This window comes from Panthera pardus, unplaced genomic scaffold (genome assembly GCF_024362965.1).
Source record: "Panthera pardus isolate Hobbes unplaced genomic scaffold, ASM2436296v1 HiC_scaffold_8, whole genome shotgun sequence".
Classification (NCBI taxonomy): domain Eukaryota; kingdom Metazoa; phylum Chordata; class Mammalia; order Carnivora; family Felidae; genus Panthera; species Panthera pardus.
The window spans coordinates 7,442,614-7,468,176 of NW_026527013.1; the positions used below are offsets into that span (position 1 = coordinate 7,442,614).

The following is a 25,563-nucleotide window of genomic DNA, read 5'->3' on the forward strand; positions in this document are numbered from 1 at the left end:
TCATCATTCATCATCTCTCCCTTCGACCACTTCAACCATCTCCTAACTGTCCCCTCTGCCTCCACTTTCTCCCACTCAGAGTAATCCTAAGGTCCTCATGCTACACCTGTGTTTACGCATGGCGCCAGTGCTCCATTGCTTTCAAGTCCTTAATATGTCAAAGTAGACTCTCAATAGTCTGTCCTCCGTCCACATATCTAGACTTATTTCCAGTAACTCAGTCATCAGTTCCGTATACCCTCCTGAAACGCCTCGGTCTTGAATTTCTCCATGTTAATGTGTATGTGGTTCCTTTCTCCTCTAGTTCCCACTCTCCTCTCTACTTCCTACCCAACCCATTCTCCAGTTAAACTTCTAGTGATCATTTGGTGCTCAGTGCTCAGTGTATTCTCCCACAAGAAGTTTTTGCTGAATCCCAAGTGTGGGTGATGATGTGGAAAATGTGGATCACCACTCATTTCTTGGGGGAATGCAAAGTAGCGAAGCCACTTTGAAAAAGCAGTTTAGCAGATCCTGACAAATGAAATGTAAATTTACCGTGTGACTCAGTAATTACACCATGAGTTGTCTACCCCAAAGAAATGAAAACACGTGTCAACACAGAGACACACATGCAAAAGTTCATCCATCATAACCCCAAACTGGAATATCCAAGTGTCTACCAACTCTGGATAAATAGGGCGACATTTATTTATACATGTGAGTATTATTCTGCAAACATAAGAAACAAAATGCTGATATGTGTTTTCTACATAGATAACCCTCAAAAATCGTTACGCTAAGTGAAAGAAGCCAGAATCAAAAGACCACATATTATATGATTCCATTTACATAAAATATCTAGAAAAGGCCAATTTATAGAGACAGGAAGCAGATAAGGCATTGCCTAGGACTAGGTGGGAGTGGACATTAACTGCAAATGGAGACAAGGGAACATTTTGGAGTGTTAGAAATGTTCTAAAACTGCATTGTGGTGATGGTTGCATAACTCTCTGTTTACTAAAATTATTGAATTTACATTTTGAATGGGTGAATTTAATGGTATGCAAATTATACCTCAATTTCATTAAATAAATTAAAATTTTTTTTTAACATTTATTCATTTTTTTGAGAGACAGAGCACAAGGTGGGAGGGGGAGAGAGAGAGAGAGAGAGAGAGAGAGAGAGAGAGAATCCGAAGCAGACTCCAGGCCCCAAGATGTTCAGCACAGAGCCTAACATGGGACTTGAACTCATGAGCCATGAGATCATGACTTTTGCCAAAGTCGGACGCTTAACCTACTGAGCCACCCAGGCACCCCTCATGAAATAAATTTTTAAATATTTTCTCTGGAATTACTCAAGATGACTTGAAAACTTTTTACCTTTCTTTTCATCAGGTTCTTTTATACACCAACATTATTATGCTCACCACTCCGTATTACAATCATGTTTACCTCTTTGGTCCCCTCCTCAATTTGTAGGGACAAATTACAAATTAGACAATAATTACACACTGCTAGAAACTTAATGGAATCAAAGTGAATTGAAGCCACCCCAATATTATTGAAAAATTATTATTTTTTTCAGTAATTTCAAGATCTAACTATATATGTATGTATATATATCTATATCGATATTGGTATCGATATAGATATAGATATATCTCCAATACTTGTTTTTTTGTTCAGTTTGGTTTTGTCCCAAAACCAAAAATTCCAACTATGATATTGTTTTAATTCCCTTCACAGTCTTTACCACCTGACTTCATTAGGGGTCCTCAGAAACAGACACTGAGCCAATGATTCATGTGCAAGTGCTTTACTGGGAGAAGTAAGGAACAAGGACATGGGTTAGAGACAGGAGAAGTGATACAGGGAACAAAATATATCCAATAAAGCATACCGTAAGTCAGCTCCCACAACAAGTGAGCAGAGTTTTCATCCTGTGGGAAAATACTGGAAATTGGCACAAAATGGAAATATGAGAATTATCACAGCTAAGGAGTAAAGAAGATGGTATACCTCACACCTCTCCATCAAGATCTGTCCATGCTGGGGCATACTTCCCTGTTACTTCTACCCCCATGCACCTGTTGCTGAACATTGGCAGTCATAACATTGTTATGCGGTGGAGAAAGTAAAAGGATCCCGGGGAATGAAGGAGAAATGCTGATATCTTCTACTACTCCATTCTTCACTGCAGACTCATTTCTATCAAAATTCTTTTTAACAAGTGAAGTGAGTTCTGAATACAATTCACAAGTGTGTAACTACAACTCCTGATAATACCTACTATGAATAGTCTCCCCCCAAAATAGTCTTAGTCTATTGTAATCATTATTACATGTTTTAGGATCTTGGGGGCATATCTTAAAACCACAATAATGGGGAAATAAAGGTCCAATAGAACATGAAATGGGCAGAGAACAAGAAGAAAGGAAGGAAAGAAGGCAGAAGAAAGACAAATATGAGGCAATATCTCAGTGATATCCTATGCAATATGTTACCTACAAACCTGAACAAATGAGGTTTCAAATCAAGATCCCTTAAAGTTGAAAATCCACATCAGTGTTTTCAGGAACACTAAGATAGCAAACTTAGGAGCATGGGATCATATTCAGGTTTCCATGTTGGGATCCATCCCAATCTCAATATTTTTGAAAAAGAGGGAAAATATCTTAAGTAAATGTCAAATACATAAATTTACAGATGTAGATCAACAAGCACAGTCTTGATATGGCAAGCACTTTGGTTATGACTATTGTATGGTTTCCATTCTGTTTCCCCCAGGGAGAAACAAACTTACACCCAAATTAAGGTGAAGGATGTCAGCATTTGAGAAGACAGTTTTGGGAGGAAACCATGCAGGCACTTGCTATAAGTGCTTCACATCAAGTATTAAAAATCTCAGGAATGACTGTAGGAAAGCTAACCAAAGATAGAATGTTATGGGCTGCAAACGGAAGACAAACGAAAAAAGGAATTACTGAAGAGATTATTGAGGAGAAACTAATACAAAACCAAAACCAAATGAAGGCAAAGTCATGGGGACTTTGAGAATAGAAGAAGTGAGGCATGTCTTTTAGGGGAGGAAGAAAACCAAGAGATTTATATGCACAATTATTTGCCTTTTGGAGCTCACAATGTCTACTTGGTTCTGAGGCCAGTGGCCCATCATGGACAAAGGCCTCCACGACTATGGAGTCTTCTCAGGGCCCCCTTCACATCCTTGTTCCTGAGGCTGTAAATGAAGGGGTTCAGCATGGGGGTGACCACAGTGTACATCACTGAGGCAATTGAGATTCTCTGGGAAGAATGGATCCCAGCAGGACTGAGATAGAGCCCCAAGCTTGCCCCATAGTACAAGGAGACCACAGAGAGATGTGAGCCACAGGTTGAAAATGCTTTATATTTTCCTGCTGCAGAGGACATTCTCATTAAAGAGGAGACGATCAGAGAGTAGGAAAAGAAGATCCCAGTCAGAGGAAACACACCCAGTATGGCAGTCGACACATACAAGAAGATATTATTGATACGAGTGTCAGAGCAGGCTACCTGGAGAATCTGAACCACTTCACAGAAGAAATGTGGAATTTCCGTACCTGTACAGAAGGTCAGCCGCCTCACCAGTAGGACATTAATCAGGGAGACCCAGAAAATGATGAGCCAACACACCAGAACCAGCAGGCCACAGAGTCGTGGGTTCATAATTATTGTGTAGTGCAGCGGGTGGCAGATGGCCACAAACCGGTCATAGGCCATCACGGTCAGGAGGAAACCATCCATTCCAGCAAAAATCATAAAAAAATACAGCTGAGTGAGGCATCCAGGGTAGGAGATGTCTTTGCTCTGTGCCTGGATGTTTACCAGCATCTTCGGGACAGTGGTGGAAATGAAACAGATGTCAACAGAGGACAGGTTAGAGAGGAAGAAGTACATGGGGGTATGGAGGTTGGAGTCAGAGAGGATGGCCAGGATGATGAGCAGGTTTCCTAGCACAGTGACTAGGTACATGAACAGAAACAAGCCAAAGAGGAGGGGCTGCAGTTCTGGGTCATCTGAGAGGCCCCGGAGGAAGAATTCTGATACTCTGGTATGGTTTCCTGCTTCCATGTGTCTGATGTGTCTGCTAGAGAAGGAGTGAAAAGAAATATTTAGTGCCTACCCAACTGGGACATCAGCCAGTCATTACCTTTATAATACCATCTTTAAAAATTTTTTAATGTTTATTTATTTTTGAAGGAGAAAGAGAGCATGAGCAGGGGAGGGGCAAAGTGAGAGGGAGACACAGAATCCGAAGCAGGCTCCAGGCTCTGAGCTGTCAGCACAGAGCCCAACGCAGAGCTTGAACTCATGAACTGTGAGATCGTGACCTGAGCCAAAGTCAAATGCCGACTCAGTCAGTAACCGACTGAGCCACCCAGGCGCCCTTCTAATACCACCTTTAGGTGGACATCCTTCGCCCTCCATTAGTTCTTCCAAAGGTAAGATTCACTCAGTCAAATGGTAGCTCATTTCCAATCTAAATGTTCTTAGGTATCCTTTTAAAAATTTAGCAGACATCTCTTTTTATCTCCTATTCACTGGTCTAATTCTATTTGAAGCCATGTACATAAACCAATTTCTTCTATGACCATTCAAAATAACTGAAGACATTGAATGTCTTTCTTTGATAATCTCCACTATTCAAAGACCTGTATACTAGTTACTCAATGTGTATTCTCAAGTCAAATCGCCTTAATTTTATGCTTCATATCAATGTGACATAGCTATTGTCTTATTATTTCTTATTATTTTTCATTCTAAATATGTGGTTATGGATATTAACTTCTTTGAGGATTCAAAGGGCTCGTGTGCAGTAAATAAATGATAGTTTTTTGGTCAATAAATGATAGCTTTTTTAAATCAACCTATTCCTTCTTACTTTTGATACACAACTCTCCCAAAATACAGCATACAGCTGTGGTTTAGAACATAGGATCTGAGTCAGACTTGCTGGGATAGAAATTTGGTCTACCAACTTACTCTCTGTGTGACCCTGAGAAAGTTAATCTCTCATAGCTGCAGATACTACACCCCCCCTACATGGAAGTGGTAAGTGTTCCCTACACCATAAGCCTGGTGAGTGAAGTAAATGAGATGATGCATGTAATGTTTCTACTGTGATGCTTGTGACATTCTGTGGACACTTGATAAATGTGAGATTCTGTCCTTACCATCACTATGGTCTGTCTGTCTGTCTTATATGGCTATTGCTTATCAATATTAAACTGAGAGAGCCATCAGAGATGGAACTCGGATCATTATAAACACAGCAGGCCTGGTAGCTCTTTTGAACACCATCAAGTACTTCTTATTAATGAAGATCCTATGCCTCCCTCTTTCAAATACCATCTGCCAAGTGGACTCATCCAAGAACAGGGAAGAGCAGGTGGACTACATAGATTTTTAAAAAAGGTGAAACAAAAGCACACACACATTAAAGCAAAACACGAAACTTGTATGGGAGCGTGTGCTCATGTGCACTCACTCGAGAGCAGGGCTGTGTTATATTAAAACTTAGCACTTTAATTGTGGAAAAATAATCAATAGATTTCATCAAAAATAGCAAAAATTGGGGCACCTGGGTGGCGCAGTCAGTTAGGCATCTGACTCTTGGTGTCGGCTTAGGTCATGATCTTCCAGTCACAGGATCAAGCCCCACATAGGGCTCTATGCCACCCTGGGCCTGGAGCATGCTTGAGATTCTCTCTCTCTCTCTCTCTCTCTCTCTCTCTCTCTCTCTCTCTCCCCAGCTTATGCATGCTCTCTCTCCCTCTCTCTCAAAAAAAATTAAAAGATTAAAAAATATCTTTAACCCTTTCACAGCCAGCGCGGAGAGCTATGGGCATCTCTCGGGACAACTGGCACAAGCACCGCAAGACCGGGGGCAAGAGAAAGCCCTAGCACGAGACGCGGAAGTAGGAGCTGGGACGCCCCGCTGCCGACACTAAGATTGGCCCCCGCCGTATACCTGCAGTCCGAATTCGGGGAGGCAGTAAGAAGGAGCGTGTCTTGAGGCTGGACGTGGGCAACTTCTCCTGGGGCTCTGAGTGTTGTACGCGCAAAACAAAGATTACTGATGTTGTCTACAATGCATCCAATAACGAACTGGTCCGCGCCAGGACCTTGGTGAAGAAACGTATCGTGCTCATTGATAGCACACAGTACCGGCAGGGGTACGAGTCTCACTATGCACTGCCCCTGGGCCACAAGAAGGGGGTCAAGCTGACCCCCGAGGAGGAGGAGATTTTAAACAAAAAACGATCAAAGAAAATTCAGAAGAAATATGATGAAAGGAAAAAGAATGCCAAAATAAGCAGTCTTCTGGAGGAGCGGTTCCAGCAGGGCAAGCTTCTTGCATGCATCGCTTCAAGACCAGGCCAGTGTGGCCAAGCAGATGGCTATGTGCTGGAGGGCAAGGAGCTAGAGTTCTATCTGAGGAAAATCAAAGCCCGGAAAGGCAAATAAATCTTCCTCCTTCCTATCTTCGGTCATGTAATAAAGGTGTTTATTATGCCCTGTAAAAAAAAAAAAAAAAGTATGGGGCGCCTGGGTGGCTCAGTCAGTTGAGCGACTGACTAGGGCTCAGGTCGTGATCTCACGGTTTGTGAGTTCGAGCCCCGCGTCGGGCTCTGTGCTGACAGCTCAGAGCCTGGAGCCTGCTTCTGATTCTGTGTCTCCCTCTCTCCCTGTCCCTCCCCTGCTCATGCTCTGTCTCTGTCTCAGAAATAAATAAATATTAAAAAAAATTTTTTTAAGTGTATATATACATATTCATATATAAACTTCTATATATTCATAGAAGTTTAAAAATGTGTATATATATATGTATATATATGGGTGGCTCAGTCGGTTAAGCATCTCACTTCTGCTCAGGTCATGATCTCAGGTTAGTGGGTTCCAGCCCCAGGTCGGGCTCTGTGCTGACAGCTCAGAGCCTGGAGCCTGTTTCAGATTCTGTGTGTGTGTGTGTGTGTCTCTCTCTCTCTGCCCCTCCCCTGCTCATGTTCTCTCTTTCTCTCTCTCTCTCTCTCTCTCTCTCTCTTTCCCTCTCTCTCTCAAAAATAAATAAACATTAAAAAAAATTTTTTTAACTTAAAAGGCAAAGGGGTGCCTGGGTGGCTCCGTCAGTTAGTTGTTGTCCGACTTTGGCTCAGGTCATGATCTCACAGTTGGTGGGTTCAAGACCCACATTGGGCTTTACACGGACAGCACAGAGCATGCTTTGGATTCTCTGTCTCTCTCTCTCTCTCTCTCTCTCTCTCTCTCTCTCTCTCTCTCTCTGTGCTCCTCCCCTGCTCATTCTTTCTCAAAAATAAATAAACATTAAAAAAAAAACTTAAAAGGCAAAAACTTTAAAAGGCAAAGTTAACATGACAGTAAATGTTTACTTTATGCATGATTGAAAGAGGCCCTTGTTATTACTAATGCCTAGAGAGTGTGATTAATTAAAGAGAGAAACAATTATTGAGGACCAATTTTGTCTGGGGAGTTGCATAGAAAAGTCTTTTCTGAAATTGTATTCTTGAACTGCAAGAGTAAGGATGGGCAGTTGTTCATCAAGGGAAATAAGGAAAGGGCACTCATTTGGGGTGGAGGGAACAGAATGTGCACTTTCCTCATGGTTGGAAGAGCTTAGTAATGGAACATTTTTGAGAGGCCAGTGAGAAGGAGAGCAGACAGTGAGGTTCAGGACAGACAGAGCACGTGAGGAGCACAAGTGGAGCATCCTACACTATGCCTAAATGTGCCTCTCATGATGGTGATTTTATGTTTATTTGTGGGTCAGAGGTCATGACTATTTTTGCTCTCCGTTGTCTTTCTAGAGATTTACTAGGTGTTCAACACATGAAATGTTAGATGTATAATAATGACTGAAACCAAAAGTGTCCACTATAACACTACAAAGGAATCTTTAAGCTCAACATATGATTAAATGTAGACCAAAAAAAATAGAATAATAAGGTTAAATACAACACAGTCATACCTCTTTAAAAAGAGTAATATATCATAAACAAGTAACACAAGTATTTCAGGAATGGAAAGTTCCTTAATGCTAGGGTGTTTGCTAAAAGTATGCATCTCAAAAATAGAGAAATGAAGAGGAATCATAACCATAATCACAATGGAAAAAGTATTTGAGAAAATGTAACAGGCATTACTGTGGTTAGCTGCCTGGAAAAAGCCTCTTGCTACATGAAGAAACTTCGGTCAATTTCTTAACCGGAAAAAGAATAGTTGTTTAAAATTGCAGCCAACAGGGTATTCTACATTAAGACACTAAATTATTTCTGTTAAATTTGTGAGCAAGCCAAGACAGTTTACTCCAACTTCAATCAGTCAATATTCTCTTGAATATTCATATAGATGAGTAAGAAAGTTGGGGAATGGATATTAGCCTGAATACCGAATGCCAGAAATAATTACATTATTTGTAGATATATTTTGGACACTAAAGGAAAACAACAACACAGAACTAGTAAGTGCTATCAGTAAGTCAAGTCTGCCAGGAAAAACAGGGAATATAATAGAAAAATCCAATCACTTGAGGGACAAAGAAGGCAAATAATGCCTAACACACTTCGAATGAGTGGGTAATGAATAAATGATGGGACAGGAAATCAAACAGGAACCTAGAATTCGTGGGAAAGAATAGAGAAGAGGAGACTCACTGGAAAATAACTCCTATTGGAGAGAGGCTCTAGTTTCTGGAAGAGTGAAGGAAACATAGCAAGAGCTGGAAAGACTGGTTTAAGTAGCAAGTAAATCCCCTTCAAATTACAGAGGCTTCAGCTTTGTTATGGGATTGTTCCAGTCCCATTATTCTAGAGGTAAACCCAATACTCACTTTCTCATCCCTTTTCCTCATACTCCTCCAGCCCTTACTGGGAAACAGTGATCTTACCCTCTCTGATTGTTACCACTGAAGCTTTCTTTTCTTGCAGTTTGTCCCAGAAGAGCCCATTTGGGTTTTCCTCTAGGCTGCCATCAGAGAATTATAGGAAAGAGGCAAAAGGACATGTTATTATCATCTCAGTTACTGAATTCTCAAAGGTCCTCACTGAGTAAATTGTTCTACTGACTTTCCTCTTTCCAAACAATTCAGGTCCCTTGGGATACAGAGATGAAAGAATGGAAAATTTCCAGACAGTCATGTCTATGTAAGCAACAGGGGGCCAAGATGAAGGTATTTTCTCAAAAAAAGAAATTTCTTCTTTCTGTGGTTTGACTTAAAATGAGAAAATATCTCCTAAGAAACATTTAATTCCTACAAGAACGAAAACCAGGAATCAACTTTATGGGATGCTCATTGTTGAAGAATCTTTGGAGATTTCAAAGGTCACTTAATCCACAGTGTCATGGAAGCAAAAGAGGTCCTTTCTGAACAAAAGCAGAGTAGCTAATAGTTTTTTGTTCTCTTTAAAGGACTAACAAAATGACTGAAAACATCCCTTGACATTTGCTAGAGACATGGAGGCCTTTGCTGATATTAGATAGGGCTTCATTTTTTACCTCTAAAGTAAAGAGGCTGTAAACAATCCAGTAGAGTGTGTTGACAAGTGAGTATTGAGGAAATAGAGGTATCAGTATATATCACCTATGAAATTTGTCAGGAAAGGTGAGGATAGAGGTAAAATAACACAGAAAAGAAATTGTGGAGTATGGCTATTTTAAAATTTTTTGTTTAATGAAAATTTGCAACAGGTTTAATTTCAAAGAGTATGGTCACGTTTTATAATGTTTATTTTTGAGAGAGAAAGAAAGAGAGAGAGAGATAGAACATGAGCAGGGGAGGGGCAGAGAGAGAGGGAGACACAGAATCCAAAGCAGGCTCCAGTCTCTGAGCTGCCAGCACAGAGCCCTTCGGGGGGGGCTTGAACCCATAAAGCATGAGATCAACACCTGAGCTGAAGTTGGACACCCAAACTATTGAGACACCCAGGTGCCCCCAAAGAGTATGATCACATTTAGAGCAGACATTTGCATTCAGCAGACATTCGAGCTACACAATTCACAGGATGCATATACACTCAATAGTCAATGACAATCATAACGTGCAGTATCTCCAATATATGGGATACATGGGTTCAGAAATCAAGCTTGTTAGTAGAAACAGCCCTGTGTAATGTCACTCCCAGTGAGCCACTTGGGCAGTATTTGCTTCAGGTCTCCTCAACTCAACCCTTAGCAGGTTAAGATGTCTTGAATCCTAAAAGGTAGCACTTCCAGCGACATGGCCAATGTCCTATTAAACCTGAAGCTATCCAGCTACCTGGCACTTGAGGTCCCTCATGTCAGAAAGAGGGGACATCATTTTGGCAGGGTTAATTGACCCTGGTCATCAGTGTCACTGTGTGAGCAAGGCAATGGGCATGCTCTGGTACCCTACTGTATTCAGTGGGCGGATGGGAGCAGTCCAGCAACATCCTCAGAGCAAACACAGTGGTGGATACAGATGGCTGTCAGGCAGTTGTGCTTTCACAGCAAGAGACATGAGTGGATGGGTGAGGCTGCTTCCTTTGGCTGAGGGCAATTCTCTAAGAGGGCTGAAGACTGAGGGCTGTCAGATGGCTGCACTCTCTGAACCTGGGGAAGAAGCCTTTCATTCTGAATGGAAAAGTGAGGGACACAACAGGGTTTACTACAGTCCACCCCATCAGCATTTGGATCATGGCCTGCAACAACATGTACAGTGTCCATGAGAGTTTATTTGTGATGCATGAGGGTAAGTAGTTGGGAAGGACTGTCCTTAGAAAGTGGGAGCCATGCTGAGAACTGGAGGACTATAGGGTTACTGATAATACCTACTCCAGCTTTGATGCTTCATCTTGCTCATGTTCTGGCCATGGCCTCTTTTGGGAATACCTGTTTTGGGTCCCTTGGAGACTAATATAGCCAAGGCCCAGATAGGGGGAGGCTTGCTTTGACCCTCTGTAAATTTGTTAAAGATAGCAGTCTCTCCCCCTATCCTTCTTAAAAATAATTTTATTTTATTAAGTTTATTTTTATTTATTTTGAGAGAGAGAGAGAGTGACTGGGAGAGGGGTAGAGAGAGAGGGATAGAGAGAGACCCCAAGCAGGCTCTACACTGTCAGTGTAGAGCCTGATGCGGGGCTCGAACCCACGAACCATGAGATCGTGACCTGAGCCAAAGTCGGATGCTTAACTGATTGAGCCACCCAGGCACCCCTCTCCCCTTTCTGACACATAGCTGGCACCGCAAAACCTAATTAAAGGTTAGCTGTCAGGTGCTTGTGAAACCTCTGAAACAGTTCCCTCACACACACACACACACACACACACACACACACACACACAAATAGCATCCTGTTGCCCTATAAAATTTGTGGAGTAGGGTCGGGACTTTGCAGAGAATAGCTGTGCAGGACCTGGATTGTCACCCGACCTGTCCCCCCATTTGTAAATTTCCCTGAATAAAACTGTATAAGTTGTATGGAGTCACCAGCTTTATTTTTGGGTCTCAAAGTGCCTTCTCAGTGAAGAGACACTCCTCCTCCCCCACTTTGAAACAAGGAGCATGAGTAATGCTGAGCCACGCATAATCTTGTCTTTCTGACCTGCTTCTCTGTAACCTAATTCTCTCTCCCACTACTGCCATTAGACTGAACATGAGATCAACCCATGCCACTGCCAATGGAAATTATCTGTGGGGTGTTTCACAGGCACATCGGACTGAACCTTTCCACCAAAAAACTCAAGATCGTTCTTTTTTTTCCCACCCTCCTTCTTTCCTTCCTTTTCTCCTCCTTTCCTTCCTTCCCTCCTTTCCTTTTAACATGTGATACCAGAGAGAGCAACACCATCAACAACATCAACAAATCCCCACATGGAGCATCCTGGATGGTTAAGGAACAATAACATGATGTTAAAATAGGATTCCTAAATATTTTTATTAGCACTTAGCAGAAACTCTGTTATTACTCTTTATATATTAGTTTATTTTCTTTCTCCCAATTAAAGGTAAATTCTGTGAATAGTGGGCCTTTGTTTTGTTTCAAACATCATACAAGTTCATAGAATCCAGCAGTTAATAAATGTTTGAATCCACAAATCAGTCAATCACAACAATGCTAAGAGTAGAATGAGAAATGATTTGGGGAGTGCAGACCTGTGTCACATTCACTCTCCCAGTCTCTGCCTGATACTAGACATTACATACACAAACTGAATATTTGTCACCGGATGAAATGTGCACAGTGCGTTACCCTTTGAAAGAAATCTATTCAAGAGCTCCACCCCCACCCCCAGCCAGCCAAGCTTATAGACAAAACTCACAGGTGTCTGCACTTGGCCCTAACGCTGCTTTTCTTGGTCAGGTGCCCTACATTCTTGGAAAGTAGATCCCAACTACAAAACATATTCTTCTCTAGCCTGACCACAACCCACATCCCAGATGAGCCGTGGACAGAGCCCCTGGAAAACCTGCCACCCCCCCCTGCTCTATGTGGCCAAGAGCTGACCCCCTCCCCATACCCATCCCGCCCTGCAACGGGCACAGCTGCAACCTTCCCACATCTTTCAAAACCCCTTAAAAGGCCCAGCCTGACAGAAATTTGGGTCAACATTTCTCTAGATGTCTGGCCCCTCTCCTCCCTTGGGGAGGGAATAAGCTCTGTCTTGCTGTTGCTCTACTCTTCGTGCAATTTTTTGCTACCCCCATCACTGGCCACCCTAACACCCTTTGTTTCTTTCATTAATCCTTCTGTTAATTTCAGAATGCCTTGTTTCTCTCATACATTTTACTGACATGGTACATTTAGGTTATTTGCCTCCTTAAAGCAAAACTCCATATTTAAAAGTAGTGTAAGTAGTGGAATATAATACGAAACAAGAACTCTGGTCAAGATAGCAAGCTTCCCGCATGGTTAATAAAAAGGAATAATTACAGAAGGGCACATAACACACATCTTGGACAGTGTTGTGGGCTGAACTGAGTTCTCCCAGAATTCATGTTGAGATTGTGATCCCCAGCACCTAACAATGTGACTGTATTTGAAGAAACCCCTTAAAAGAGGTAAATTAAAATGGGTACATTAGGGTGAGCCTTTAGCCAGTCTCACTGTAGGTCTTTATAAGAGATTTGGACACACAGAAACACACCAGGGGCATGCATGCACAGAGAAATTATCTGAAGAGGCAGCAGCAGGACAGGCATCTGCAAGCAAGTGACAGGGTTCCTGGAGGTACCAACCCTACTGGTACCCTGATCTTGGACTCCCAGCATCCACAATGACAAGGAAATTAATTCTGTTGATTATGTTCACTCACTACAGTATTGTATTATGGCAGCTCCAGCAAACACATACTTTCTTGTCACATCTTAGGCTTCAGCCATGTCTGCTGTAATTAGGTCAATGGAAGCCATGGAAAGTTTTGCACAGCTGCAGCTGGTCAGCACTTTGCCTCAGGCCCAAATCCCATACCTCCTGCTTCCTGCCCTGAATCTTCTGTGACACCACAATATGGGACACCTGAGGAATCTACTCTGTATGCATTGACGTGCAACCCAGAACCACAGGGGACATTAAATCTACCCAGGACCACCCTTGGCCAATAGAACTCATGTCTTTTTATCTACCAAGTGGCAAGTTCTGAGACACACTTCATAATTTATATCAGAAGGGTTGGGTGAGATGGGGCACCAGTCACCCATAGAGGGATCAAAATGATAATGATTCCTTTCATTGCCTTTCCTTCCTTCCCTGATTTACTCCCATTGTTCTGTATTCCTGCTCCCTAGGATCAAATTCTCCCCAAAAGCCTACCTGCACAGAGACTTTTTGATGGGACCAGTTTTCAAAAAACACATCACAAGATGAAAGAAGGGTAGCCACATAGCATTTTGCTTAGGAAATACTAATAAATTTGTTAATGTTAATGATATAATACTAAACTATTAGCAACGATAATAACATGCCTCATTGTTTTATACCTCAGTGCCCTTGTGTATGCTGTTTCTGATTTTATAGTTGATTCAGCCATTCCAGTGATGAGAAATCACCACTTAATTACACTCATATTCATGCAAAATGTTCTATGCACAAGGTTGTTTATTGCATGATTGTTATCTGAAAACATTGGGAACAACCTACCAGTCACTAGGGAACTATTTTGACAAAAGAGGGCACATGTGCACAATGTGTACAATCAAAAAAAAAAGCAAGATGTATGGTTTATCTACAATAAGCTACAACAGTAAATAAACAAATTGAGCCAAGTTGCAGTGTACAATATCAACACAGAAAAATCACCTGTGTTTCTATACACAACAAACAATCTGAAAATGAAATGTTTATAACTATAGTTACAACAGCATCAAGAAGAATAAAACACCTAAGGATATATTTAACGATAGAGGTAAAAGATTTGTATATAGAAAACTAGAAAAATGTGGTGAAAAAATTACAGAAGACCTAATAAAACGCTGATGAGATAACACTAAACACCTATTAGAACAGCTAAAGTGAAAAACAATACTAAGTGTTGGTGAGAATGCAGAGCAACTGGGACTCTCACACAGTGACGGTGGGAATGGAAAATTGCACAACTACTCTAGTGGTGATTGGTAGTTTCCTCATTAGTTACATATACACTTACCATATGAAGCACTTCTCCCACCCCTAGCTGTTTTCTCGAGGGAATAAAAGAATTTGTGTGCACACAAACACTTTTACAAGAATATTTATAGTGGCTGTATTCAAAATTGCCCATAAGGAATAACTCAAATGTCCTTAAGTGGATACATGGATTAAAAAAGTTGGTATATCCATACAATGGAACAGGAGTCATCAATGAAAACGAAAAACACTATTCATGATGAAATTGATAGACCTCAATCAGAGACATGATGCTGGGTGAAAGATGTCAGTAACAAAATGGCTACATACTGTATGATTCCATTTATATGACATAATAAGATGAAAGTACAGTGATGGAGAACAGACCACTACTTGTTAGAGATAAGTGAGGGTGTAATTACAAAGGATAACACAATAGGTTTTTTTGAGGGGGAGGTGATGTTGATGTTCTAAATCCTGATAATGTGTGTAATATATATATGTAAATATATGCAAATATATATGTAAATAAATATATATATGTAAATATATATATTTGTATTGTTTCCCAGCAAGCATAATACCCAAGAAAAAAAGACATCTGCACAGAAAAACATACATGAATTTTCATAGCAGCATTCCTCCTGATACCCACAAAGTGTGAACAACCCAAATGTTCACTAACTGGTGAATAAATAAAATGTAATATACCCATACAATAGAATATCATTTGCCAATAAAAAGAAATGATATGTGCTACAAAACATATCAACCTTGAAAAACACGCTAAGAGGGGTACCTGGGTGGCTCAGTCGGTTAAACTCTGAGTCTTGATTGATTTCAGGTCAGGTTGTGATCTCACTGCCGTGGGTTTGAGCCTCGCATTGGGCTCTGCACTACTGACAGCATGGACCCAGAGGATTCTGTCTCTCCCTCTCTCTGCCCCTCCCCCACTCACATTTCCTCTCTCTCTCTCTCTCAAAATAAATACTTTTTTTAAATGTTAAAAAAAGAAAAACACACAAAGAAATTATTGACAAAAGATGTATGGTTTCATTTCTGTAAAATAACTATGAAACACAAATTGATAGAGAAAGAAAGATTTGTGGATGCTTAGATGTTGAGGCAGGAGGAAAATAAGGTTTGGACAGCCAAGGTACTTGCAGAACGATGCAAAGGTTCTAAAATGTAATGATTGCACCACTGTGTGAACATATGAAAAAACACGGAATTGAATAGTTTTAAAAGAGTAAATTGGTGAGCACAAGCCCCATTTTGGGTGAGCCCTGTTTCTCTGGCTCCCTCTCCCTGTCCCTTGTGGGATTCTCTCTCTCTCTCTCTCTCTCTCTCTCTCTCTCTGCTCCTCATTCACTTGCACCCTTTAAATAAATAAATAAGTAAATAAATACTGTCTAAAAAAAGATGAAAAAGAGTAAATTGTTGACATGTGAATCATATCTCAATACAGCTGTTGCAAAACACAAAAGATAAACTCGAGATAATAGCTACATCAGTAAAAGCATCAACAATTTCATGTCTCTGAAGAACCTTGAGAAGGAAGATGTAATAACCATTAGCTGCCATTATATTTTTACCATTCAGTGCTAAAGCATAGTATAAAATCATTGTTAAAAGAGTATGATATGACTCTAAGTATATATTGCTGTCACAGAAGTCTAGAAACCAAAACAGGTGTAGATAGAGCAATTCACTGTTTAATAAAAGTGAAATTTCAAATTGTATGTCAAGGATAGTTTAGCAATAGGTCATACTACAGTAAGCTATCTTTGGGACCCACTATCCCATACCACATACTAAGATAGATTCTTGGAGGAATAAACATTAAAATGTCATTAAAACTAATACACCTCAGAAGACAACGGAAAATCTGCATGTCGTCTAGGGTTTGAAGAGAATTTTTTAAGGCAAGGCAAAAAAGCCAGAGATTATTTCTTCAAAAAGACTCCTTTGGCTACACAGAAATGAAGTATTTTATAGAAACAAATTAAAGAAAGCAAAACAGTTATGCATTGAAGAGATGCGTAAAACACACTTGATAACGCACATAAGCAATTCTTGGTAGATGTACTAATAAATCAGGATTTAAAAGGACCTTTATTAACTTCATAACGACCACCCACTGAAATCCACATCACGCAGGACAATGGTAGAAACTTTAGAACTGTTGCTGAATAACTAAACATGCCTGGTATTGGTGCTGTCCCACAACTTAGTATGGAAACCCTGGCTCGTATTATGGCATGATTTGAAAAATAAAAAATCGAAATAAAAGTACAGCTGTATATAGAGGAATTTACTACATAACAAGAGGGGAATTTCGAATCAGTACGTCAAGGATAGTTTATCAATAGATCATACTATAGTGGCTGTATTTCCCACGAGAAGGGAGAAACGGATCCACTAACCCACACTACCCTCCTACGAAAATACATTCATAAAATATCACCGAACGTAATACATTTTGAAGAAAATTATAAAATCTGTAAGTAATCTGGAGTTTGAAGAGAATTTTTAAGGCAAGGCGGGAAACCCAGAAATCACTTGTTACAAAAGCGTCCTCTGGGACGACTCCTCCGCCCCCACCCCGAGCCTTGCCTTCCTGCCTTCTAAACACAGAACGGGCCTGACTCCAGCCCCATTCGACTCCCTCGGGCCAGAACCCGCCCTCTGCCTTCGGGCTGGGCCAACTCCTGGGCCCTCGGCACCCACGGGTGACGACACTACCGCTTCCGGCCTTCAAAGCGTCGGGCGTGGCCGCAGCCCAAGCCCTGGAGCCCCGCCCCTTGCGGCGAGAGGCAGGAAGCGGAAGTGGCGTCACTGGCCCGCGGCGGTCTGTGTCCAGTTGCTTAGCGCCTTTCCGAGCCTCTCCTTTTGGTTGTCTTGCGGTGCTTCGTGTCGTCGGTGAGGCCGCGTGCCAGGAAGGTTCGGATGCAAGGAGGGCGTTAAAGGACAGGTGTGGCCCGGCCTCCGAGGGACCTCCTTAAAGGGGCCGGGTCCCCTCCGCTCGCCCCCTTCGCGGCCGCTGGCGCCCGCGTTGGGCCGGCCGAGAGGAGCGGTGAGGGCGCACCTGCGAAGTGTTTTCGGCCACGGTGCCTCCTTGTTCAAATTCCTCCTAAGTAACCGTTGTGACTCTTCTCCAGGAGGATGAGAATTTCCGCTGGGCAAGTCAGGTTGGCCCGGCCCTGCGGTGGTCACCGCCCTGTCGCTCCTGGCTGTCCCGGTGAGCCCTGGGGAAGCGTTGGTTCAAAGGGCCCTTCCTCTAGTATGCAGAAAGACGTTTCTTGCGAGCATTTGGAATGTGTTTGCCGGTTCTTGTTGAGCGTCCCCTACAGGTAGAAAGAAAAGAGACTTGTTAGGTTCGAGGGTGTGCATATTTCTCTAGATAAATAACGAACATGTGTAAGCCACAAGTCATCCTTCCAGGTGAAAGTAAGAATGCTCAGCTGTCTTGTCCTCTGATCGTCCTGGGGCCCTGCCTCCCCCACAAACTATCAGAAGAAGGGCCTCCGGGAGAAAAAGACGTTATGGGCTTTATAACGCTGGTTCCAGAATGACCGAGTTTACCCTTAACAAGATGTGTGGACTAAGTGTGGTCTTTGCCCTCAGTTTTTGTGCTGTAAAATCTGAAGCTTTCAACAGAATTTGATCATCCAGCACAGTGAATGTTGGTTATAGCAGTTTCACCCATTTTGACCGTTTTGCATGTTTGCTCTCTGCATAACAATACATTTTACGAGAACTGTTTGAGGGTGTAAGTTGAAAATGAAATGCATACATGATACTTTTAAATACTTGGTAATGTATCTTGTAAAAGACGTTATCCTACTAAAACCACAGTTCTTTCTTGGACCCAGGAAGATTGAAAATGAAAATGCCTCTTTTTTTTTTTTTTTTTAATTTATTTTTGGGACAGAGAGAGACAGAGCATGAACGGGGGAGGGGCAGAGAGAGAGAGGGAGACACAGAATCGGAAACAGGCTCCAGGCTCCGAGCCATCAGCCCAGAGACTGACGCGGGGCTCGAACTCACGGACCGCGAGATCGCGACCTGGCTGAAGTCGGACGCTTAACCGACTGCGCCACCCAGGCGCCCCTGAAAATGCCTCTTAAATCTGCTCCGTGTAGAAGCTGAACTTCCCCACATTATTCTAACATAAGTTTTTGGTGATTTTTGGATCTAAGACCCAGTCAGTTTTTATATGATGATTATTTCAGTCTTTTAGTCTTTTTTTTTTTTTTTTTTAAGTGTGTTTATTTTGAGAGAGAACAAGTAGGGTAGGGGCAGAGAGAGTGGGGGCAGAGGATCCTAAGTGGGCTCCCTGCCGATTGTAGAAAGCCCAGTGTGGGGCGTGAACTCACAAACCGTGAGATCATGACCTGAGCCAAAGTTGGAGAGGCTTAACCGACTGAGCCACCCAGGCCCCCCTTTTAATCTTTTTTAACCTACTGTATTCCTTTTTGTTTGTGCATTACATTGACTTTTCATGAGTCTTATGTGTTCTTTTATTTTTATTTTTAAAAAAAAAATTTTTTTTTAACGTTTATTCATTTTTGAGACAGAGAGAGACAGAGCATGAATGGGGGAGGGTCAGAGAGAGAGGGAGACACAGAATCGGAAGCAGGCTCCAGGCTCTGAGCCGTCAGCACAGTTCGACGCGGGGCTCGAACTCCCGGACCGTGAGATCATGACCTGAGCTGAAGTCGGATGCCCAACCGACCAAGCCACCCAGGCGCCCCTTATGTGTTCTTTTAGAAAGTCACACATTTTGAAAATTCTGATTTTATTTTTCACAATATTTTTAGATGTTTCCTCCATTTCTTGTATTTTCTGTCAACTTGGTAATTGGGTCCAGAACAGAGGGTGGCAAACTTTTTGTCTGGAAAGGTCCAGAAAGTAACTACTTGATGGTCTGCAGGCCATAAGGTATCAGAATTACTCAGCTCTGCCTTTGTAGTTTTCAGGCAGTAATAGATCTGAGTCAACAAATGGGGATAGGTGTTCCAAGAAAACTATTTAGCAATCAGCCTTGTGACAAACATGTGCCAGTTCCTGATGTAGAGGCTTCAAACATCGTTTCCAAATATCCTATAGGTGATGTGTACATTAAATTGCATTCCATCAGGAAGACTTGAATTTATACCATCCCTCAGATGCCCAGTTTGATTGCCTACTTAAGTTAGTGATCACCAGAGCTGTTTTCAAGATAGACTTTTCCTTTGGAATAACAAAAGTCACATATGGGGTGACTTTTTTTTTTTCTTGAGAGAATGCGCAAGCACGCCCACTTGGGGGAGGGGCAGAGGAAGAGAGAATCTTTTTTAAAAAAAAATTTTTTTTAATGTCTATTTTTGAGTGAGAGAGACAGAGTGTGAGGGGGGAGGGGCAGAGAGAGAGGGAGACAGAATCTGAAGTAGGCTCCAGGCTCTGAGCTGTCAGCACAAGAGCCCAATGCGGGGCTTGAAAAAGTAGACCGCAGACTGTGAGATCATGACCTGAGCTGAAGACGGATGACCAACTGACTGAGCCACCCAGGCGGAGAGGGAGATGATCTTAATCAGGCTCCATGCCCAGGCTGGATCACACTCTTTCTAAAATAATACAATATAATATATATTATATATGTAATATTACATAATCCTACTCTAAAGTTAAATAATATTTATTATTACACTTAATGTATATATGCTTTAAAAAAGATGTTTAACCAACTGTTTCAAGGTAAGGGTAAGCTGCTCAGGTTGGTTTTCTTGGTCAAAGGGCAAGTATACAGGGCCCCCTGGATGGTTCAGTTGGTTAAGCAGCCACCTCCTGTTATCAACTCAGGTCTTGATTTCAGGATCATGAATTTAAGCCCCATGTTGGGTTCCATGCTGGGCCCAGAGCCTACTTAAAAAAAGAAAAAAGGACAAATGTACATACTTTTAGATGGATACTATAAATTCTGTTAGAAAATTATTGTGGCATGTGTCAGTTTGTGAATCACCTTTTTAAAACTTCTAAAAATTAAGGAGAAACATAAGGAAGAAATTTATATTGTCTGGGCACTTGTTTCAAAAAGAATATTGTGTCCGTTTTTATCTGAGTACTCAAATGCCTTTGCAGAAGTACAATGTTTTGCTTTATGTTATAGTGTGTGCAAACATTTTATGTGAGACTTAAGTGGTTTTTATGTTGTAACTATTTTTGTCTTCCTTTTCTTTGTACTGTACTGTAACATTTTTGGTAGTTAGTAGAAATTGTCTCACATCCCACAAGGGGTCATTGAGTTCCTTTAATAAACTAGACTGTGTTCTTGGGACAGGGAAGTCCATAACATAGTACTGCCACCATACGGCTTATAGTCCATCTGAGAGTACAGACTTCAAGTGAATACTGGCAAGTTTGTGACAGGAACATAAGAATGGCACAATATGAGGTGGTAATACCTATCGGGAGGGGTTGATAGAGATTATATATGTGTGTGTGGATATATTTATATATTTTTAATGTTTATTTTTGAGAAAGACACCACGAGTGGGGGCAGGGGCAGAGAGAGAAGGGGACAGAGGATCTGAAGCAGTCTCTGCACCGACAGCAGTGAGCCCCAAACTCACGAACCTTGGGATCATGACCTGAGCCAAAGTTGGACGCTTAACCGACTGAGCCACCGAGGCGTCCTGGGAGGGATTGATATTTAACTTCTGAAGGGAAGCATGAGCAGGATTTACCTAGGCAGATTTTGAATGGGGGTGAGGATTTGTAGAGTGGGTAAGAAGGATGTCAGGTGAAGGGAACTTCATGAGCAAAATAGAGCTTAGTGTATTTCTTGAACTGATGGAAGAGTGTTGGGAGAAGGTGAACAGACAGCGAGTGGTGAGAGATGGAGTAGAGGACAAGGGCAGGACCAGGGGAAAGAGTAAGGCAGTCTAGCCAGTATTCTAAGGCCATCGACACTTCTTTTTTTTTTTTTTTCTTTTTTTTTTTTTTCTTTTATTTTATTTATTTTTTTTTTTCAACGTTTATTTATTTTTTGGGACAGAGAGAGACAGAGCATGAACGGGGGAGGGACAGAGAGAGAGGGAGACACAGAATCGGAAACAGGCTCCAGGCTCCGAGCCATCAGCCCAGAGCCTGACGCGGGGCTCGAACTCACGGACCGTGAGATCGTGACCTGGCTGAAGTCGGACGCTTAACCGACTGCGCCACCCAGGCGCCCCAGGCCATCGACACTTCTGAAGTGCCTAAGCAGGGGAATGATTTGAATCCATTTACAACATAGATAGAATTCACTAACTCCCACTTTGGGAATGGATAAGAGTGAGGGTATGGAGTCAAGATAGAATTTTAGGATGCATAAGTTTTATCTTTATTTATTATTAAAGAAATACTTTTTTTAATGTTTATTTTGAGAGGGAGGGAGGAGCAGAGAGATCTAGTTTAAAGGGTTCAAGGGGCACCTGAGTGGTTCAGTCAGTTGAGCATCTGACTTCGGTTCAGGTCATGATCTTGCAGTTGACGAGTTTGAGCCCCATGTCCGGCTGTGTGCTGACAGCTCAGAGCCTGGAGCCCGCTTCAGATTCTGTGTCTCCCTCTCTCTCTGCCCCTCCCCTGCTCATGCTGTCTCTCTCTGTCTCAAAAATAAATAAACATTAGAAAAAAAATTTAAAGATTGTTATTGATTCTTCTCGAAATGTTTGTTAGAATTCACCAGGGAGCCAGTTGATCCTGCTCTTCTGATTTTTGGGAGTTTTTTTAATTGTTGACGCAAAAATGAACAAAGCTTTTAGAATTTCTAAATTAAAAAATTTAAAAAAAAAAGGAGAGTTTTATTCCCGCTGCCTGGGATACACAGTCTTCACCAAAGCATGGTAGCCCCAGTAAAGGAACATTTAGTGTAGGGTTGTATAAATCTTTTACATAAAAGGTTACAAATTATTAGACAAAGGACATTTCAGAAAGCTGCAGACCTTACTGTAAGACTCTAGTATACGCACGGCCATCTGACTTTAATCTTACAGGAACCAGGGAACTTTCTTCTTTTTTCTTATCTTTCGTGTTTGAAATGTTTGGTTTTCTTTCTTTTTTTCTTTTAAATTTACATCCAAGTAATTAGCATATGGTGCATTAATGATTTCACAAGTAGATTCCTTAATGCCCCTTACCCATTTAGCCCATGCCCCCTCCCACAACCCCTCCAGCAACCTTCTGTTCTCCATATTTAAGAGTCTCTTATGTTTTGTTCCCGTCCCTGTTTTTATATTATTTTTGCTTCCCTTCCCTTAGGTTCATCTGTTCTGTGTCTTAAAGTCCTCATATGAGTGAGGTCATATGATATTTGTCTTTCTCTGACTAATTTCTCTTAGCATAATCCCCTCCAATTCCGTCCACATAGTTGCAAATGGCAAGATTTCATTCTTTTTGATTGCCGAGTAATACTCCATTGTGTATATATACCACATCTTCTTTATCCATTCATCCATCGATGGACATTTGGGCTCTTTCCATACTTTGGCTATTGTTGATAGTGCTGCTATAAACATGGGGGTGCATGTGCCCCTTCGAAACAGCACACCTGTATCCCTTGGGTAAATGCCTAGTAGTGCAATTGGTGGGTCATAGAGTAGTTCTATTTTTAGTTTTTTGAGGAATCTCCGTACTGTTTTCCAGAGTGGCTGCACCAGTTTGCATTCCCACCAGCAGTACAAAAGAGATCCTCTTTCTCCGCATCTTGCCAACATCTTTTGTTGCCTAAGTTGTTAATGTTAACCATTCTGACAGGTGTGAGGTGGTATCTCATTGTGGTTTTGCTTTGTATTTCCCTGATGATGAGTGATGTTGAGCATTTTTTCACGTGTCGGTTGGCCATCTGGATGTCGTCTTTGGAGAAGTGTCTCTTCATGTTTCGCCCATTTCTTCATTGGATTATTTGCTTTTTGGGTGTTGAGTTTGATAAGTTCTTTATGGATTTTGGATACTGACCCTTTATCTGATATATCATTTGCAAATATCTTCTCCCATTCTGTCGGTTGTCTTTTAGTTTTGCTGATTGTTTCCTTTACTGTGCAAAAGCTTTTTATTTTGATGAGGTCCCAGTAGTTCCTTTTTGCTTTTGTTGCCCTTGCCTCCGGAGACGTGTTGACTAAGAAGTTGCTGTGGCCAAGATCAAAGAGGCTTTTTGCCTGCTTTCTCCTTGAGGATTTGGGTGCATCAACTTTTAAGGGCAGTAGGTACAAAGCAGTAATCCGAATGCTTTGGCATACTAAGATCTCTCATTATGTGTCATTTCCATTTGATGATAGAATGCTACTGCCTGTGCCCGGTCTCATAAGATAGGCACGTCAGACAATACCCAGTTCGTGACGGGACACTAAATCCGCTTGGTCACTTGATGTCTCATGGTTACTTATTTAGTCTCTACCATGTATTTATTAGTGGTAAGCCATAAGTTGTTCCTGAAAAGAGTAGGTATATGCAGAAGAGGTCATAGATTTGCTCCAACCTACAAGACTGTGCCACGAATCTCCTTCTCGTGGTTGCCAGAGACTACCAACAACTTCCTATTTACTGTGGACAATTCAAGTGCCTTGGGAAATGATGGCTCACAGGGATTAAGTGCTTGAGAAGTTTGTACTGCTGCCAGAACTTGCTGCAGAATGCTCTTACTCTGGTCACACTTAAATCCGGAGGCCTTATAGGTGACTCTGTAGATGTATTAAAGTACATTCAAATGTGGTATATGTTACCTCTAATCAAGAAGTTCTGTCAGGGGCACCTGGGTGGCTCAGTCGGTTAAGCATCTGATATCAGCTCAGACTATGATCTCAGTTTGTGCATTCGAGCCCCGCCTTGGGCTCCACACTGACAGTGTGGAGCCTGCTTGAGATTCTCTCTCTCTCTCCCTCTCTCTGCCCCTCCCCAACTCATGCTTTCTCTGTCTCAAAATAAATAAAAATAAGTTCTCTGTCAAATGGTATGCCTTTTGGTGGGGGGAGCAGAAGGCATTATGTACAGTAACTTGGACCAATTCCTCGTGGGGCTGTCTTGACATACCTGCCCCTGAACTTGGTTGAGTTGGTATACCACTCCTTTGTGCATGTTTTATAGAGATGTGTAAAGTATCTGCTACTTTCATTGGATCCAGTCCCCGTAATGTCTACATGGTGGACCGTGTGTTGTGTTGTAGAAAGTCAAGACCTTTGAGGACTGTATTTTGGCAGAGTACAGGAGAATGGACTCAGCCCTGGGCCAGTGCTGTGGAGATACACTCTCGGTCTTGCCAGGTAAAAACCAGATGCTTCCAGTTATTTTATGAAATTTGTATGGAGAAAACGGCGTTACCTACATCAGTAGCTGCATTCCAGATGCCAGAGTTGGTGCTCGTTTGTTCCAGTAATGATACTATATTTAGAATCAGCATTACTAATCTTGTTTCCCAATACCTGTGAGGAAAGGGTGGCTTCTGGGCCTTCAGCATAGATTGACGAAGGAGGTCTGTGCAGGCCACACGTGATATATACAGGCAACATCGCTGTCTCTAGGATTGGCTCCTTCATGTTACGCCAGCGAAACTTTGCCTTATCGTCATCATTAACCATAGGTCAGCATGGAGTCCAAATTTCAACCATCCGACCAAAATAAGCTGTTAGAGCCATCTAACATGACGAGCTAAATTCATGAGCTAATATGTCAAATCCAAATTTTCTAGTATGTACACCCATGTCTTTGAAACAGCTCTGTCTTACGTGATACTCTATCCTCCTTGGTCTAACACCCTAAAATCCATTTTCACACATGTTCCTCAAGATTTTTATGATACATGTTAGTGGAGTTGGAGTTATTTTTGCAGCTATTGTCTTCTACCTTATAGTTTATACCTGTCCCACGGGATTTTGTATTAATTGTGAATCTAGAGACATAGCAAGTGGTTGTGGTGGATCTTAAGAACAAGCATTTCCTTGCCG

General features: G+C 41.8%; 2 protein-coding genes and 1 long non-coding RNA gene across 10 annotated transcripts in view; 2 read left to right on the forward strand and 1 right to left on the reverse strand.

Moving 5' to 3' along the window:
* Window positions 1-3,036: 3,036 nt before the first annotated feature.
* Window positions 3,037-4,103, reverse strand: LOC109254147 (olfactory receptor 7D4-like). Its single transcript, XM_019427826.2, has one exon. It carries the CDS (start codon window positions 4,092-4,094, stop codon window positions 3,156-3,158), a length of 939 nt encoding a protein of 312 aa, XP_019283371.2. The 5' UTR covers window positions 4,095-4,103; the 3' UTR covers window positions 3,037-3,155.
* Window positions 4,104-5,849: 1,746 nt separating this feature from the next.
* On the forward strand, window positions 5,850-6,507 carry LOC109254151 (40S ribosomal protein S8-like). The gene is given in 1 exon segment (XM_053896901.1): window positions 5,850-6,507. A coding segment is annotated over 1 exon segment (627 nt). The 5' UTR covers window positions 5,850-5,864; the 3' UTR covers window positions 6,492-6,507.
* A 10,897-nt stretch (window positions 6,508-17,404) lies between these two features.
* LOC109254159 (uncharacterized) overlaps window positions 17,405-25,563 on the forward strand; it is a 37,703-nt gene continuing 29,544 nt past the window's right edge. For 3 of the 8 annotated variants that reach the window (XR_008420581.1, XR_008420588.1, XR_008420582.1), the window contains exon 1: window positions 17,414-17,843. This is a non-coding gene — a long non-coding RNA (uncharacterized LOC109254159). Of the gene's footprint in view, window positions 17,844-25,563 lie in introns of all 8 variants that reach the window. The other 5 variants (XR_008420586.1, XR_008420584.1, XR_008420583.1 and 2 more) reach the window with 4 other exon arrangements.

What these genes read in the sequence shown, in the direction of transcription:
- LOC109254147 (XM_019427826.2), bottom strand. Translation starts at nt 4,094, where the DNA reads ATGGAAGCAGGAAACCATACCAGAGTATCAGAATTCTTCCTCCGGGGC.